The following is a 17742-nucleotide window of genomic DNA, read 5'->3' as shown; positions in this document are numbered from 1 at the left end:
GCTCCATTTGAATGCCCTTCATAGAGGCACCATCCAACACAGTGTGACATTAGATGCTGGCACAGCAGAACAGAAAGGGGAACAGTGGTCCTGCTGAGAAACAGCGGGGTACTTCCTGTTTCTCTGTAGTCATTTAAATTACCCCACGTGTATTTCAAATATTTTACTGTGAGCAATCCACTAAATAAATTAACCTGATTTTATCCTTGGTGATCTTCTCAAAAGAAATTTCTAATGACAGTTTAGTGAATTGAGAAAATCAAGGCAAATTTCAAAGGAGGAAAAGCAACTCTGAACATCATCGCAAGTCTGCTGTGGCCTTGTGCCAGGTTAAAGACAGATGCTTAGCCACGCCACAAATAGACACTCGTGGGGGAAATGCAAAAGCCACTAATGATCTAGGAGTTAAGGACAGAGTTTGAAAGGATTATCAAAATGATGAGTTAGGCAGTCAGTCAAAATAACTTCATAAGTTTAGTTTACTTCTTTTCTCTTCATAGAAAAAAATAATGTCACAGAAGTTGTTATGCCCTGATTTATTGATTCATAAACAGAGATAAAGTATAGACACACTCTTCAGAACACAGGGGATGGTACTTTTTTAGATAGCTATTAAAACTGTGAAACGATTTTATTGTGCTGTTTATAAAATATGAGGCCCAACCCTCTATTTGGTTAACACCACGGGCTTCTTGTTTAATTCTACAGAACTTAAAGCAAAAGAATTATCCTCTAATATTTCACACGTGTCATCTTAACTAAAATTCTTGTTTTTAAAGTGATCATGAGTGGAAATAGGAACGTGTATGGAGTATCAACTCAATTTCTACGTTTTTAAGTTTCCTGGAGTTTCTGTCTGTAAGCATTTAGTGCGAAAATAGCCACACAGGTTTTCACTGAATTTGGTCTGACTTAAAGTCAGGGCTATGTGATGTATCCCAGTTCTTCTTGCTGGGATCCTTGGAATAGGCACTTAAGCAAGGCAGTCACCCCAAAGCAGCTCACGCTGGAGTCCAGCCAGAGGCCAGTGTGCCTTCTAGTCAGGAGAGACCCCCATAGGCAGAGGGATAAGTGGTTTCAAAGATGAGTTCAAAGCTAAAGATACATAAGCAGATATCCCCAACTGCAAGAATTAATTTGTTAGCTTGCTCTGCTAAAATGGGCCTCTGTAAGCAGCAGGCCCCTGGTAAGTAAGATGAAGCAGGGGTTTAATTTGAAAGATTCGAGATTCTTCTGTGCAGGGTTGAGCAGTCCAGCTGGTCTCTAGTAAAATTGCTGACTATCTTGCCTTGAACCCACAGAACACAGTTGGAATTTTAACTCAAATATATGGCAGTAAGAGAATTAAACAACCCATTGGGAACTAATAAAAGCAACAAGTTAGCAAAATAACAAGCATTATCACAAAATGCAAATCGAAAGGCCACAAATCATTTTTATCTGTCACTATGGGTATGAAATATCTTCAGTTATTCATATGATTGAGGGGGGAATATAGTATGAAGTATTTCAGACAGATTTAAGTGGGGTCCCCTTGTAAAAAGACAAAAATGTTAGTGCATCAGATAACTTAAGTAATATTAAATTGTAAACCTACAATGTTGTTAATACTACTACCAATTTAAGAAAAATGACAGTTCTTGTAAGTGTTAATAATGAAAAAAGTTTTTAATTCAAATGAATACTTTCAGAAGTTTCCAGCCAGTTACCACAGAACATTTATAACATTCTGGTACGTGGACTGTACATATTTAGGTAACGTTCTCAAATATATGCAAGCATGACGATTATTCCAAATTGAAAATAAGGGAATATTATTAACACTTGCATATGATTACTTCTAAGTATATGAAGCTTTGGGTTATGTGGTGTCAGCAACTTCTAGTTCCTTGTATGTCCTTTTCAAAATAACCTGAACATGGTTTAGCGAGGCTTGAGTCAGCTCAAAGTAGGTCTCAAACAGGAACATATTTTCAAAGTCAGATTACCTAAGCCTATAGAATTATTCTGTGATGTACGTTTATAGCATATAAATATGAAGTCTATCCTGGTGCTTCCAGAAATTTTACCTATTTAGAAATGTTCGTGTCAGTGGTATGTTTAAAAGCAATTTATTCAACTAATTAGTTTTGCCTGGTAATCTTTTTACCTAACACAGTGTCGAATACTATATTCATAGCAGGATCATTTTGTTAAATTATAACCTAACTCACATTCTCCATTAGGAGAGAAACACCACATATAAATGTCAGATTTAATTATAAAAGCAGATGAGCCTTTGAGGCAGAATTCCAAGTCTTTTGTGTATAGAAATAAAATAGTTATATTTATGTCATAGGTAGCCTGGTTATTAAGAATTTATTCATATACTTTCTCCCCTGAAATGAAGGCTAAGAATTTGTACATATTAGGTAATCATAGCACATTTCATATCCAGTAATTAAGAATTCTACATTTGGCAGTTTGGTTTAATTCTGAAACTATAATCACGATACAGAAATGTGCCTAATAACATTGGCCCTCTCAATAACCTCTGTGCCGTAGTTAATGAAGTTTAATTTCCTGTGTGAGAGGCCTCTTCACTGAGACTGTATCTGCATCTTCCGTAATCTCACTGAGCTCCTGCAGATAAGCACTTCCCTGTAGCTGCTGTGTCCCAAGGGTACACCTAATTGCAAATGGGCCTGTTTCCCCACATGGGCTGAAACATAGACTTGTCAGGTATTAGGTAAACAGACACACTATGCTCCAGTGCAGTCATGAGAATTTGAAAGAATTCCACGGACCAAATGTGACTGGTGCCCAGGGTGACATTTGGATTATAATAAAGCCCACAGGGGTCAAGCCACAAAATAGGTATCAACCAGATAGTTAAGAGCAAAATTGTCGTCTCCAAAGCTAAAAGCACAATCAAGCTTTGAATTTGTAAAAATGATAAGAGCAGCTGAAAGTATCAACCTGTAATTATCCTGCTGTCAGGCATTTTTGGTATAATGTGAGTCATTAAACTAGTAAAACCTATGTCAGCTGATGGCTTGGTGCAAACCCATGTCAGAAGGCAAAGTCTGCGCTTGATGCATATTCTCGAGTGTTAAAAGTGTACAAGGTTATTGGTTCAGAATGTTCAATTAAATAATGTTTATTTCAGTTATTTTCATTTAAGGTATTTAAATTTTTTATCTGTTTTTCTTTCCATATATAGTGAAGGCTTTGGGAATTGCTGGGAGAATGGATAAAAATACAGATATAAATAGAGGCTTTTAAAAAATTGACATATAATTCACATACCATAAAATTCACCTTTTAAAATGTACCGTTCAGTGGTTTTTAGTATATTCTCACAGCAGTGTGCAAACGTCAACACCACAACATCTTCATCCCCCCAGAAAGAAACCCCATACCCATTAGAAGTCATTCTCCATTTCTCCCTCACCGCAACTCCTGGAAACTAGTAGTCTGCTTTCTGTCTCTATGAATCTATCTGAAGTATAGGCTTTTGAAGTAACCTTCTGATAAGAGAATAGAAGAGTTCTTCAGTAGTCATGCTGCAAATATCTGTCCCCAGAGGCTGCCAGGGTATTCAGAAAAACCTAGTACAAACAGAATATAAAAGGGCGGGGCAAGGTTTTGTTTAAGTCATAATTTAGGGAGATTTGTTGGGTCTTGTTGTATTTTTTTAAATTTCATAGGCTTTGCATATCGACCATCAGGGTAAACATTTTAAAAATACGGTTCTAGAGCTATTTCCCCTGTAAAATCGTAGGTACCTTGAGACTCAGGCTCTTCTTTGCCCCACTGCCCCTACCCTTGTAAGAGTCTCTTGCTTTATGTTCATAGATGAGAATGAGTGCTCCAATCCAAATGCCTGTGGCTCTGCTTCCTGCTACAACACCCTGGGGAGCTACAAGTGCGCCTGCCCCTCTGGGTTCTCCTTCGACCAGTTCTCCAGTGCCTGCCACGACGTGAACGAGTGCTCATCTTCCAAGAACCCGTGCAATTACGGCTGCTCCAACACGGAAGGGGGCTACCTCTGCGGCTGCCCACCTGGCTACTACAGAGTGGGACAGGGGTAAGGCCCTCCACCTCCCCGCACACAGGAAGGCGAGCGTGGTCCAGCTCAGGCTGCCCTCCCTGTGTTCAGGCCACCTGGCCGCCCGGCACTGGGAGGGGGAGTACACGGTGATTAAAAGCCCACAAGGGGGCTTCCCTGGTGGCGCAGTGCTTGAGAGTCCGCCTGCCGATGCAGGAGACGCGGGTTCGTGCCCCGTTTCGGGAGGATCCCACATGCCGCGGAGCGGCTGGGCCCGTGAGCCATGGCCGCTGAGCCTGCGCGTCCGGAGCCTGTGCTCCGCAAATGGGAGGGGCCACAACAGTGAGAGGCCCGCATAACGCAAGAAAAAAAAAAAAAAAAAAAAAAGCCCACAAGGGAAAAGCATTGATCAGGGCACTTAGGGAATGGGAGGAGGAAGCACGTGGAAGAAGGCATGTGGATTACCTCCTTTGTGGTGAGCATAAGACTCGAACGTGTGTACAGGTAGCACTCTCTTGCCTCTTAAAATGGCCTGAGTGGATTCAGTTGGGTCCCTCAAGGCCAGAGACAAGCAGTTGTCTAAAAATGCTGTGGCTCACGTGTTGTCAGAGACACCTGAGTTAAGAAGTACAAATGGAAATGGCTTCACCCCAGATTCTTCTGTGAATTTTGGCAGGTGCTAGCTCCATGCTCCCTGAGGAAGGAGTTGTTCCTCTCTTTGCTCATCTGGTTTTTTGTTGCACAGAGAGGATGTGCCTGGTTGGTGTGACACTGTCTCCACGAGGCTGGGTTCCCTCCAGCTAGTCGCACTTTCCCAAGTGCAGCTGTCTCAAGTCCTATCAGCTGCAGATGAGGTGCTGGCCACCTGCATCCTTCCTTCAAGGAAGTCAGTGCTCAACAGCATAGAAGATAAGAGTTTAGGAGTCAGTCAGGGTCACCCTCCTCAGAAGGAGCAGTGTGTGAGTCAGACACTGAGGGTCGTGGACTAGTATGTCCACTGTGGGTACATAATAATGCTTGAAACAAAGGTCTTGGTGTAGACAAGGGTCATTTAGAGCCAGCTTGCTGAGTCTTTCACTGACCAGAATTGGAGTTCAGAAATCTCACTTGGTAAAGCAGAGAGCTTTGTTGTGAGCAGCAAACATAGGCTTCAGGCTTTTGAATCAAAAGAACTTCTGGGGCTTCCCTGGTGGCGCAGTGGTTGAGAGTCTGCCTGCCGACGCAGGGGACACGGGTTCGTGCCCTGGTCCAGGAAGATCCCACATGCCATAGAGCGGCTGGGCCCATGAGCCATGGCCGCTGAGCCTGCGCGTCCGGAGCCTGTGCTCCGCAATGGGAGAGGCCACAACAGTGAGAGGCCCGTGTACTGCAAAAAAAAAAACTTCTGGCACTCTCTTTGGAAATTCATACTTTGCTTTTATCTTCTTGATTTAACTACACATAGTGCTTCAGTCTAATTAGGATAGAAAATTGGGGAAAATTGGGGCTCACTCTTAGAAGAATTTTGCTGTTCAAAATAAAGGAGAATCTCATGTATTAAGTGTTGAAGAAAAGAGTTACCAAGACTATTAGGGTTTTATATTTATGATCTTAGGGTTTGCTTTGTGGGTCTCTTATTTTGGAAAAATCTCTGCTCTACCTCTGGAAAACAGTAGTCAACATTATAATGAAGTCTAACGTCACCTTGCATCCTATTGCAAATAGCCACTGTGTCTCAGGAATGGGATTTAACAAAGGGCAGTACCTGTCAATGGATGCAGAAGTGGATGAAGAGAACGCTCTGTCCCCGGAAGCATGCTATGAGTGCAAAATCAACGGCTACTCTCAGAAAGACAGCAGACAGAAGAGAAGTGTTTATGAACCCAAGCCCACTGCTGTGAGTAACCTCACTTTGTTTTGTCACCAGATTTTATCCATATGGAGTCACGTATATTTTGCAGTAAACTTTTATGTAGGTTTCAACCTCAGTGAAGCTAAAACTGTCATGAAATTTATTAGCTAAATTCATGGACACACTATGGCAGAGACAAGTAAATTAAAATTAGAGACATTTTTAGCTCAAAACACAAGGACTGGGGGACTTTAAGATTCACAGTTTCAGATCATATGTTTTCATTTTTTGATTTGTGCCAGAAGGCAATAATATGTCCTTCTAGGAAACAGCTATTTTGAAATGATTCAAAAACCAAAATTATTTTGAATCTGTCCATTTCTGTTGTATACATATGTAGTACACTGGGCTGATTTTAATTTTCAGTAGGTAAGCCAACTAAGTCTTATATTGTAATATTTATAAGACAGGTGTTCCTCTCATAAAGAGTTTATCTCCACATAACTTGTATTTTGTAAGGAACTGAAGATCTGAATTGCCTACTGCTGCTATGTCTTTGCTGTTCATAGTAGTTAGCAGAGTGGTTAAAGGGGCGGGCCACAGACTTCATGATTTTGAATATGTTCCCTGATCCTCCCTACTTACTACCCATGTTACATGGGCCATTTTACTTAACCTCTCTCTACCTCAATTTCTTCACCTGTGAAATGGTAATAAAAATAATTACCTCTGAAGGCTGACAAGAAGATTGAGTGATTATTGTGAAGATCCTGGAATGGTGCCTGGCATAAGCATCATACGTGTTCTCCCAATAGTACCCGGTCTCTGGAGATGTTTTCCCCCAGACATCAGGGAGAGTACCATCCTTGTCAGTTAGTGTTACTGCAGAATTCCTCATCAAAAAACCTAGTCTTCAACTCAATGGCTGTGTGAATTGGGCAATTTGTTTCAGTTTTCTGGGCCGCAGAAACTTATTTGTAAGACTAGATAGACTTCGCTAGCCAAAAAGTCTCTGGTTCTACTTTATAATAATAAATAGGCCAGCATTACATTTACCTTGTGGAGACTGAGGTGTCTAACTGATATTTAAATATGGCAACTGAGATATTCATCAAGTATCCCAAACTACAAATCCAGAAATTCTGCTCATAAAACCTTCCCATCATAGTTCTGGGGACAGGATTTTGTTTGCACACTGATGGGGGCACTTCTGTACCACTTTTCTCAAGTTCTTGGCAGGCGCCCACTCAATGATTGATTTTTTGTTTTTTGTGTTTTTTTTTTTTTTTTTTTTTTGCCTGTCTTACTGAAATAGCATTCCTAAACCTCCCATACCGCTGACTGAGGGAGACTTGGTTCATCTGGGCCGTGCCCCATTGGCTTTTTACCAAAGCTGGTTCAAACCTGAGCCCTGACGACTCTGCAGTTCCCTCCCTCTGCACTAACAGCTCCCAGCAAAGACACTCACTCATGGTTTGTGACCATAAAATCAACCTGGGCCTTCAGAGTGAAGAGCCCTCTGGGGACAGTCCCTGCTGTTAGATAACAGCTGCACTTCTCATTTTAACTCCAGCAAAAAAAAAAAAAAAAAAAAAAATTACAGTCATTTCCTAAATTGTCTCTTGTTTATTATTAATAAGCATGATATTCCATAAACTCAACAAAAAAAAAAGTTGAAATGTGAGCGCTCCCCATAGGCCCAGACCTGTAACTTTACCTGGATAAGGCTGAGTGAGAAGTCGTAAAGATTTACAGGGCATACTCTATGGAATTGACCTTTTCTCCCAGCTGACAGTAAGTTACAAGCGGAGTGCAGAGGGGCAGAGATACATCGTCCTTGTGGCTGCACCCCGACAACAGGCTCCTTTCGAGTCATCTACCTGTGCTGTCGAAGGTCTTCCCACATCGTTTCCTGCTCTTTCTCCAGGTTGAACAGATCAGCCTGGAGAGTGTCGACATGGACAGCCCCGTGAAAATGAAGTTCAACCTTTCCGGCCTTGGCTCTAAGGAGCACATCCTAGAACTCATGCCCGCCATTGAGCCACTCAACAACCACATCCGCTATGTCATCTCCCAAGGGAATGACGATGGCATCTTCCACATCCACCAAAGGAATGGGCTCAGCTACTTGCACACGGCCAAGAGGAAGCTCGTGCCTGGCACATACACACTGGAAGTCACTAGCATCCCTCTCTACAAGAAAAAGGAGCTTAAGAAACTGGAAGACAGCAATGAGGACGACTACCTCCTAGGGGAGCTCGGGGAGGCTCTCAGAATGAGGCTGCAGATTCAACTCTATTAACCCCTTGCAGACTTGGTTCCAGGCTCAAATCCCTGCACAGCCAGCCTTCAGAAGCCTCTGAGAAATCAATGACTAATTTTAAAGAGGAAAAAAAAAGACTTTTATTTCTTTCCTCCCTGTCTCAGACTTTAGAATGTTGACCCTCACAGGGAGTGATAATTAGACTCTGGTGTGGCCAAAGATTTGAGTACAGAGGCAACCGTGGTTACTGTATTTTCTATATAACTTCACTTTAAAATATATTAAAAAAAAAAAAACCTAAATATTCAAGAGATCAGCATATGGCACTAAATGCACAAAAATAATGTGAGCTTTTTTTTTCCTGTTAGCAGTCTGTAACACTTTGGGTATTTTGCTATAGTTGCTAATTAAAAAAATATAGATGTTTATTTATTTTTAATGCAGTAATATATGGAGAAATGAACAAACTATGTAAACAAAAAGGGAAACTCACTTGTTTTTCTTTAGATTTATAAATTTGAGCTATTTCTTTTAGAGGTGCTTTTTAAAAAATTCAGTAGATTCAAGAGGTGTTTCCGTTGGTTTTCTGCCAGTCATCCAACTGGTACACATCTGATTATTTTAAAGGAAGCCTCACAGAGCTGAACGGGCAGTGTAATCAATGTGTCATTAGATCCTTTATAAAGGAGATCAAAGCCAGAGCAGCTCATTGTGATGATATTTCACATCACCAGACACACCAGGCAACAGAAGATGAAGCACACAACCACTGTAGCAAAATACCTTGACTGCTTGTGAGACCAGTAGCGTTGCAGGCCAAACCGTACTGTATTTCCTTCTCATAACCTCAAGGAAGCACATGTGCTACCCACAACACCTCATTCTTACCCAGGGCGTGCTGCATACTTGTGGTACTGTAGGCAGCTGAAGAACTGCTGTTCCTTCGGAAAGGAACACCTGGCGTTCTGTAGTGTTTGGTGCTGTCTTAGATTAATGGTGCATTTATTATGTTCAAGCTATTTCAGGATTGCCATATGTGCAAACAAATCATGCAGTACAGCCAAGGAATATATGTTGTTTTTTTTTAAATCCAATTTTTTTAGAATTTTCATTAATACTGTAGTTATACACCATATGTCTCGTTTTATCATAGCCTATTGTGTATGAAAGATGTTTGTACAATGAATTGATGTTTAGTTTGCTTTAGTCATTTAAAAAGATATTGTACCAGGATGTGCTAATAAGAGTAAGTCCCCACGTTCTTCTCAACCCAAGAACCTGTCCCTGGACCAGTGACCAAACCTCATATGTGAAATGGCCAAAGCACATGCAGGCTCTGGGTTGTTCCTCTCACACCTGTGCTGACCAAAGATTAGTCACCAGTTAGATCCAGTTTGGGACTTTGTTTTGTTTTCTAATAACTAAAAAAACAAACAGTGTAAATTTGTAATCAAGTGTTTATGAGGAAAAACATGGCTTTTGGTTTTGTTTGTTTTCGTAGGTCTGTGTATCAAATATGACACTTTTCTTGCAATAAAGCTTATTTTGGGGTAGCTTTCTGACTGAGAGTTTTATGGGACTACAACCCCTGTTTTGTTTGTGGGAGGGGCTCGGGGCTTTGCTTACAGTGACCTGTATGAAAGTACCAGAAGGAAAGCCAGGCACATTTACAAGAAAACAAGCGACTGCTGTCAAGTCTGTGACACAAAGTAGGCAGGAGTGTTCAACTGACAATTACAATGTAAGGTCATATTCAAATTGAAGGACATAGTTAAGGCAGTTGGTTGTTCACTTCTGCGTAGACTCTAAGCCTCCAAGGACCCATCTTCCTAGAGACCTCAGAATCTCTTCATCCTCACCTGCGGTTCGGGTGCCATTGTGTTAAAGCACCCTAAAACACCTGTGAGGAAGTGAAACATTCTCTTAAAGAGTCTTCCTTCTTAGGGTTTTCCTGAACTTGAGTTTTTAGGCAAAAGTATGCAGCAGGCATACCCCGGGCCAAATGGCACCTTCACCAAAAATAACAGGAAGAGAGCTTCCTGTCTCTTGCAGTGTCGTACACTGTCCTCACAGGACAAGTGTATAGATAGGAGAAGTCGTTTAACAGGGACTCTCTTATGATACACAGCTGAAATGAGAACAGGCATGTCTCTGAAGTTAATTCCATACAAAGTTTGAGAATGTGTGTGCTGAAATTTTTCATCCAAGGAATAAGAAAACAAGGAAATATTATGACTGATCTTAATGCTGTTCTTAGCCAACCAGAAATTAGCTGCATGGAATAAGGGAAGTATTTGCCTTGAGGCATCCTTTAAAACTTAACATGCGTCTTCAGTTTCATCTGGCATCTGTTACTGGTACAGCGTGAGTGCTGTAATATGAAATTACCTGGAACCAAATTTGACTCTGAATGTTGAGCAACAGCACTCTTAGTTTTAGCTTTAACCTGCTCTGGAGGAAGTTTGAGAATCCACACCATTAGGTGCTTTACACAGAAGAGAAAAAAAAAAAATCATTAGGTGCTTTACACAGAAGAATGTACTAGAAGGAAATGACTACTTCAAGATGCTCCTTCCAGGAAGAACCTTTTTTGGGCACGTCTTATGGCTTTATTGCAACTCTGTTATTGTGAGCGCTGACACAGCTGTGATTAGTTTGTGCCTCTCTGGTAACTAAATGCTAATGATATATCCTGTACCATTTTGTCTTTCTCATTAACTGTCCCCTCAGAAATTACCTTGGCTAAGTTACAGAAAACTTCACACAAGACTAAATTAATAATGTAAGCCCAGACATATAAACCAAGTCCAGCAGGTACATGTAATAGTAAAATAATAAACAATAATTTGGTCTTCAGCTGACGTGAATTCCTTTTCCACTAGCATTTAGATTTGGAGCTTTTAAAAATTTAGGCCCGTTTAGTACTTTTTATTTTGTTCCTTATTTGTGGTAGGTGAAGGTTGGTTACATTTGCACATGAACACTGAAAATAATTTAAGGTAATATATAAGGATTTTACTCTAAATTCTAACATCTGCCCTATTTCATTATCTAGGAATATCAAACAGGATAATTCATAGCTCTGTCCCTTCTAAGGTTTTGGTTTGCCTTCTTGGTTCAAGAATAAATGCTTATGGTAGAGAGTGGGGAGCACAACTAAAATTTACAGAGCATCAGTTTGAGACCTACAGACCTTTTGGTTCATATCCTTGATGCTTCAAGGGAAATGAGTCAATTCATATGTTAAATTGAACCATGAGGAATTGCCAATATTTGACCATGTTTGACTTACAAAATGGTAATTTCACATGGTTTGATAGATAAGTAGTTCAGAAATATTCATGTTTCTCAAGAATAGGCTGGAAATCTGAAAATTTCCCTTCTCTTTGAAAGAATCAATTCTGTTCACTTCTTTCCATGCTGCTTGTGGCTCATTTGAACTTCTAATTTACAATAGTCCACAAGAGAATGAAAGTACATAATTTATTCAAACAGCCACTTTCTTTCATGCTCCAAAGACTTTGGAAAGAGTCTAAATCATACATCTTTGGGACCTTGAGGGGATTACTGGAAACTGTTTAAAGACAAAGACAAATCCATTGGGAAAGGTTAAATATAGCCCATGTTATTTTAAAAAATAAAGGGGAAACTTTAGGAATCGTTACTTCTAAAGAGACGGGAAAGATGGTGATTCATTAACACCCCACAGGAAGTGAAGGTGACAGCTGTTTTGCAATCTCAGCCAAGCCTGCCTTTGATTTCTAGCTTATGGTTCTATTTTATTTTTTTTTAGCATGATAGCTTTCTCGAATAAATACAAAACCATGGTTTTCTTGCTTAATAAGAAGTACGTGTTTCTGACCTTCGTTCTCTTTGAAGATCCATTTGATGTACAGAGTGAGAGTCCTGAAACACAATGAGCAGCTCACTAAATTCAGCATTTTAGCTGCTGAGACGGTATCACTTTGCGGGTAGAAGAAAGAGATCTTCAGATCAGGCCGGCCTGAGTTTAGCAAGTGGGGGATAGGACAAGCTCACCGACTCCCTTGGATATGCTGCCCCCTCTGAGATCCTATCTGCCCTACTTTTGGATGGACGGGTGGGTAGAAGCCTCCTGGGTGTCCTGGTGTGACGTGCAAGGCACTTTATTCATGTCCAATTAGTTGTAAGCGAAAGAGGAGTTAAAAGGAAGGACTCAATCCAACAAGCTACACGATGTCCCTGAGCCTTGGTTTCTTTCCTAGGATGATGCTTCCCTGCAGTGTGGCTGAGAACCTAGAGTGAGATGGTCCGGGCAGCGCAGTCAGCGGAGGGCTGAGCACACAGCAAGCACGCAGTAACTGTCAGCTGTTCTTCCTCGTCCTCCTCCCACCGTGCCTGCAGCCACAATGTGGGGTAGAATGCACCCCCATATTCACACAAAACTCCTTCCCAAGTGTGGCCCTGAAATCACAACCTTCCCACTGAACTGTATGGGATAACTAGCACCCAGGATGTGTCTCCTAAGTGGTCTGTACCTCTAGGGCGAAGTCCTGGTGTGGTCATGAGAGTTTACAATCTCCACTGTGCTCTTCACTTACTGGAGTCGCCAGCCACAGCCCTGGAAGTTCAGGCCACCAACACAGCCAGAGCCCTCCTATCTACAGATGCCTAAGAAACCAAACCTGAAAGAGAACACAGACATCTAATAATCGTTTTTAGAATGATGTAATGCCATGGAAAGTCAGAGCTACAGAGGCCTTTGGAAACCTACCCATATGTACATGTGAGGAAACCGAGGCCCAGAGTCGTAACCGAGCTAATTGTACTGCTAGTTTCCACCCAGGTGACACCATAACCCTGGCTGCACGGTTGTAGTCTGGTACTATTCATACTTCCACTACGTGGTCAGCCTACTTGGATCTCTTTTAAACCCTGAGGATATAGGCCAGTTCCCATGGTTTTGGCTCACATTGAATCCAAAAATGTTTTCCAAGCACGATTCAAGCACTGCTTTTTGTTTTGTCCACCCCACCCTCTGTGTAACTGCACCCAACCTCCTATAGACCAGAGGTTTGTATACACACTAGAATGCCAAGATACTAGCTGCCACAGAGTAGACCCCACCTAAATCACGCGCTGCTTTAAAAGCACGCTAGAGCTCTGACTTTCAGAGGGTTAAATATTTTATTTAAACCAGACCTACAAAACATTAAAAAAACAAACCCAAAAAAACACATACACTTTTGTTTCAGTAAGAACCCTTAAGGAAGGCACACTAGTTGCTTGTGTTGCTTCATTGTCATTTTTTTCCTTTTCCTGGGAGCCTAAGAAAGATATTACTAGATTAAGCTGGCTTACTTTTGAAAGAGCCAAGAACCAACAGCTCATATTAGTCACCCCCGTTAGGGCTGCAGATGAAATGTCAGGATGTAGTGTAGACATTTTCCAAAGGAAAACCAGGAAAATGCTTTACACGATTTTGAGAGCAAACCATAGGGAAAGTTAACACTACTAGCCTTCCCCAGACAACTACTGCTACATGTGTAAGTTCCATTAATGAAATAGCAGTGAAGGCTGTGAATGGCCAATTCCTGAGAAACATGTCAAAAAAGCAGCCCCTTGGCCTGCTCAAGCTGCCTAGGTTTCTGCTCCTGGGTTTACCGCCTTCCTTCCACACCCCAGCACCCCTGTACTGAGGGAACCCATTCATGCAGGGATGAAATTAGAGCCTCGGCCCTGTGCATTCATGAATGTAAGGCCTGAGACAGAGTCTAAGACCCATGGTCATGTATCAGCACCTAGGAACTCAATGTGAGATGAATCTGTACCTTAGTCGTTATGGTAATTCACAGAGCCAAGGCCAGAAAATAGTCAATGAGTAAATGAAAGGAGGGAGAGGATTCTAAGACTCTCCATAGGATCTACCGCCTTGGGTAGTAGTGGATGGCCACAGAACACCATGGACCACCTGGGGAGCTGGGCCTCGTCCAAGGAATGGGTGGTTTCACAGTAATGATTTCACTGGACATCATCTGGACTGATTTCTGGGGGTCACTCTGGAGGTATCTTCCCTTCTCTCTGGAGGACTTTCTTGATTTATGCTGCTTTTCTGCACCTTCCTAGGGAGCCTCATAGATCTTACCCAAGATGATAGTAGATTGAAAGCTCTTCGGGAAGGCTGACTATAATTTGGATTTGTCACATGAGGGGACACCCCCGTCCTAACCTGAACTGAAGCTACTGTTGCTTCTGTAGTGTCGTGGGTGGGAGAAGAGGCCCAATAACTTCTTTTCGTAAGACACAGATTACACACTTCTTGTTTTTGAAACAAACTGATTGTGTGAATATTTGTTGGGTAGTTATTACCCAGTCCTAAAAAGATTTTCCCTCCAAAAGCTTCAGTCAATTCAGGGAAACAAGGTAACCACATAAGATTATGAAGTGGTATGTGATTAAGGGCCCAGACACATGCCCCAGACTTTTTTTTTTTTAAGTCTTTATTGAATTTGTTACAATATTGCTTCTGTTTTATGTTTTGGTTTTTTGGCCGTGAGGCATGTGGGTGGGATCTTAGCTCCCGGACCAGGGATTAAACCTGCACCTCCGGCACTGGAAGGCGAAGTCTCAACCACTGGACCGCCTGGAAAGTCCCCCAGACTTTGCCTGGAAAAAGCAAGTGGCCATTGAAATGTAGAGCTACTGGAGATGGTCTTTTGGAGATGGTGAGAATTGAGCTGGACCTTGTAGAATGAGGCAGATTTGGATACAAGGTAGAAAGTTGGAAGGATTTCCTCGAGTATAGAATACGATGAACAAACCTTGGAAGTGATAGCGTGGATGGCCTATTGGAACACAAAGAAAAGATAGGCCAATGGGTCTTGAATTATGGTACCATAAAGAACAAAAGAGAAGATTATTAGGTAGTATGGGGCTTAGACATGAGGAACCCTGAAGGACTTGCTGAGCCATTTGGACTTTATCCTTTAGTCAAGAGCTAGTGATGGTCATTGGTGTATGGATGAGAGCTGATGGAGAAGAAAGGACCTAGGACCAAGCCCTGGGAAATAGAATATGAGGAGCTGTCAGAGCATCTGGGAGAAAGAGAAAGGGGAAGTGATAAAGACCAGAAGAGAAGAGTATCAAGGATACCTAGATAGGAAGGTATTTAAGAAAAGTATCGTGAAAATCTTTTGCTAACAAAATCAAATCTTCTATGCGGCTGCTTCCCGCTAGCCATCCATTTTACATTTGGTAGTATTTATAAGTCCATGCCACTCTCTCACTTTGTCCCAGGGATAGGGAGGGTGGGAGGGAGACGCAAGAGGGAGGAGATACGGGGATATATGTATACGTATAGCTGATTCACTTTGTTATAAAGCGGAAAACTAACACACCCTTGTAAAGCAGTTATACTCCAATAAAGATGTCGAAAAGAAAATCAAATCTTCTTCTTTCCCACCCATATCTACTCACCACACCCTCCAATCTTCATCTCTTCCTTCACTTGAGTCACTTTGTTGCAAACAATGACAAAATAAATGGTTTACGTGATCCTTGTCCCACCTGTGTATCTGAGAGGTAGCATGGCAGAGTGGGAATAGGGTAGCCTTTGAGGCAGAAAAGGAACTGCGTTTGTATCCTGGCTGCCACTCATTCACTGGGTGGTATTAGTCAAGTTATGTTAAGTTTTCTAAGTTTCCGTTTGTGGCACATCTGCATTTTTTGCCTTTCCAGCATCCTTTCCCGGCGCTTTGTGACAACATACCAATTTTACTTTGGGTAACTACCCAGCCACCATCGCATACAGTCATAGTAGAACTTCAAGGATTTCCACTTGCCCCCATTAGATTCTCTCTCCACGAAACTTGAGACCTGACCAGAATAATGCAAGAGCAGATAATAGCTCTTGCATTCATCCAAACAGTACCCCAATGACAGTGTGGGTCAGTTCCAGCAATCTAGATCCCAGAAACTATTCCCTTCTATCTTCTTTCTAAGCCTGATTCTTCAGTTTTCCCAAAATTCTCTGAGCTCTCCTTTCAATCAGTTACTTTAATTGTTAGAACAAGTTGTTGCTTTCATCTTAAGAATGCTAATATCTGCCGTACTCCTAGGATTATTATGAGGATTAGAACTGTGGAACTCTCCAAGCATAGGACCTAGAATACAGCTGCTTTAATGATGTCAAGAAGAAGGAACTGAGTTTTTCTCAGTCCCACTTCTGGTGCCCTCTATTACCATGAATATCTAAACCAACTTGGGTCTGCCGTTCACAAGACCTTTGCCACTTTGATTCATTATTTCTTGCATACTCCCCATCTCTCTGGTTTAGGCAGGATGGAGTTGGGTTGGGCACACTGGACTCCATCCCAGGAGAGGGAAACCACAGCCAGGCCTCTTTGTTTCTGAAGCTCACGTTGGCGTCTGCTCTGCCCAGGAGGTAAACTTTTACGTTTCACAAAGGACCAAGGAAAACTGCAGTAAGAACCATTCATGATCCCCGAGGATTATGCCCAACGGCCCCAAGAAGCCTGGATATAGCCCAGCTAAGTAAAAGAGATAAATTAAATGCTGTCAGCCACTTTAATTGTTTCTTTCCATGCTGTCATCCTTTGCTTTTCCTGAAATATTCTGCTAAACTGTTTCATGGGCTGATTGAGGACATGCACGTAAAATGTTGTGACGAATAAATAATTACACAAGATGTTTTTGAAGGAATAAATGCATTTAGCCTAACAAAACGAATTCACATCTTAAAAAGCCAGCTTCTCCAAATGCCAGTTATGTCAGCTAACTATTTCTCCAGCAACCTAGCGATTTAATTCTTCACCCTTGTCTCCTTGGTCCTGCTACACACAAATGGTTTTCAGAATAGAAAAAAAAAAAAAAAGCTTTCCGGTGTCTGTTCTAAATTTGTTTCTATCTGCTTGATGTCTCTACCTTTTCCTCATGTTTGTTTTAGAGCAAAAACAAAATAGAGGAATGATATCAACCAGGCCCCAAAGGTTTATATATCTGTAAGTTCCCTTTCGCTGTTGATAGTAAAAGCAATTCTGTTTTATAGCATAGATCTTGTCCGCAAACTATAAACATCCACTTCCCTCACTTCTTCAAGTCTCTTTTGAGGGCTGATGAAGGAAGGGAAAGCCAGTGACACGTGGGTATCTCTCCAGGGTGTCCTTATAGCAGCCATTTCTGCCGCAAGGAATCTAATTGCCTGATTGCTTGATCCTCTTCAAAAGAGGAAACTGAAATCATGTTGGAATCAGAAAAAGCCAAGATGAGGAGCTGTGTTGCTGAGCCCCTGGCCCTGACTCCATCCAATAGCTGTCCCCTGACAAATCCTCAAACAAATCATGTCTCCTATGTAACATACAAGCCTGAATATGAGGCGATCCTAAGTGTAAGCAAGCTCCCATTTTCCCAACTGAGACTATTAAAAAGGGAGAGAGAGAGTGCAGGGCCAAATTGAATCTATAAATGTTAGGAACTGTATAAAATAATAACGTTTACTTTCTGTTTTCCAATTTAGTTAATCACCTATTTAAATATGGTATAATATCTAAAATGATATATTGATTTAACATATTTTATTTCTCTACACTTACATTTTATAAACTTTTTTTTTTTTTTTTT

General features: G+C 41.5%; 1 protein-coding gene across 1 annotated transcript in view; it reads left to right on the top strand.

The window, feature by feature from the left end:
- Positions 1 to 9677, top strand: part of LOC103086738 (fibrillin-2) — a 63040-nt gene extending 53363 nt beyond the window's left edge. Inside the window, exons 36-38 of the mRNA XM_007457614.1 lie at positions 3838 to 4069; positions 5735 to 5906; positions 7789 to 9677. Of these exons, the coding sequence (XP_007457676.1) occupies positions 3838 to 4069; positions 5735 to 5906; positions 7789 to 8163 (779 nt within the window). The 3' untranslated portion in view covers positions 8164 to 9677. The remainder of the gene's footprint in view (positions 1 to 3837; positions 4070 to 5734; positions 5907 to 7788) is intronic.
- The last annotated feature ends 8065 nt before the right edge of the window (positions 9678 to 17742 follow it).

This window comes from Lipotes vexillifer, unplaced genomic scaffold (assembly GCF_000442215.2).
Source record: "Lipotes vexillifer unplaced genomic scaffold, Lipotes_vexillifer_v1.1 scaffold1084, whole genome shotgun sequence".
Lineage (NCBI taxonomy): Eukaryota > Metazoa > Chordata > Mammalia > Artiodactyla > Lipotidae > Lipotes > Lipotes vexillifer.
This window is presented reverse-complemented; position numbering and strand designations above follow the sequence as displayed.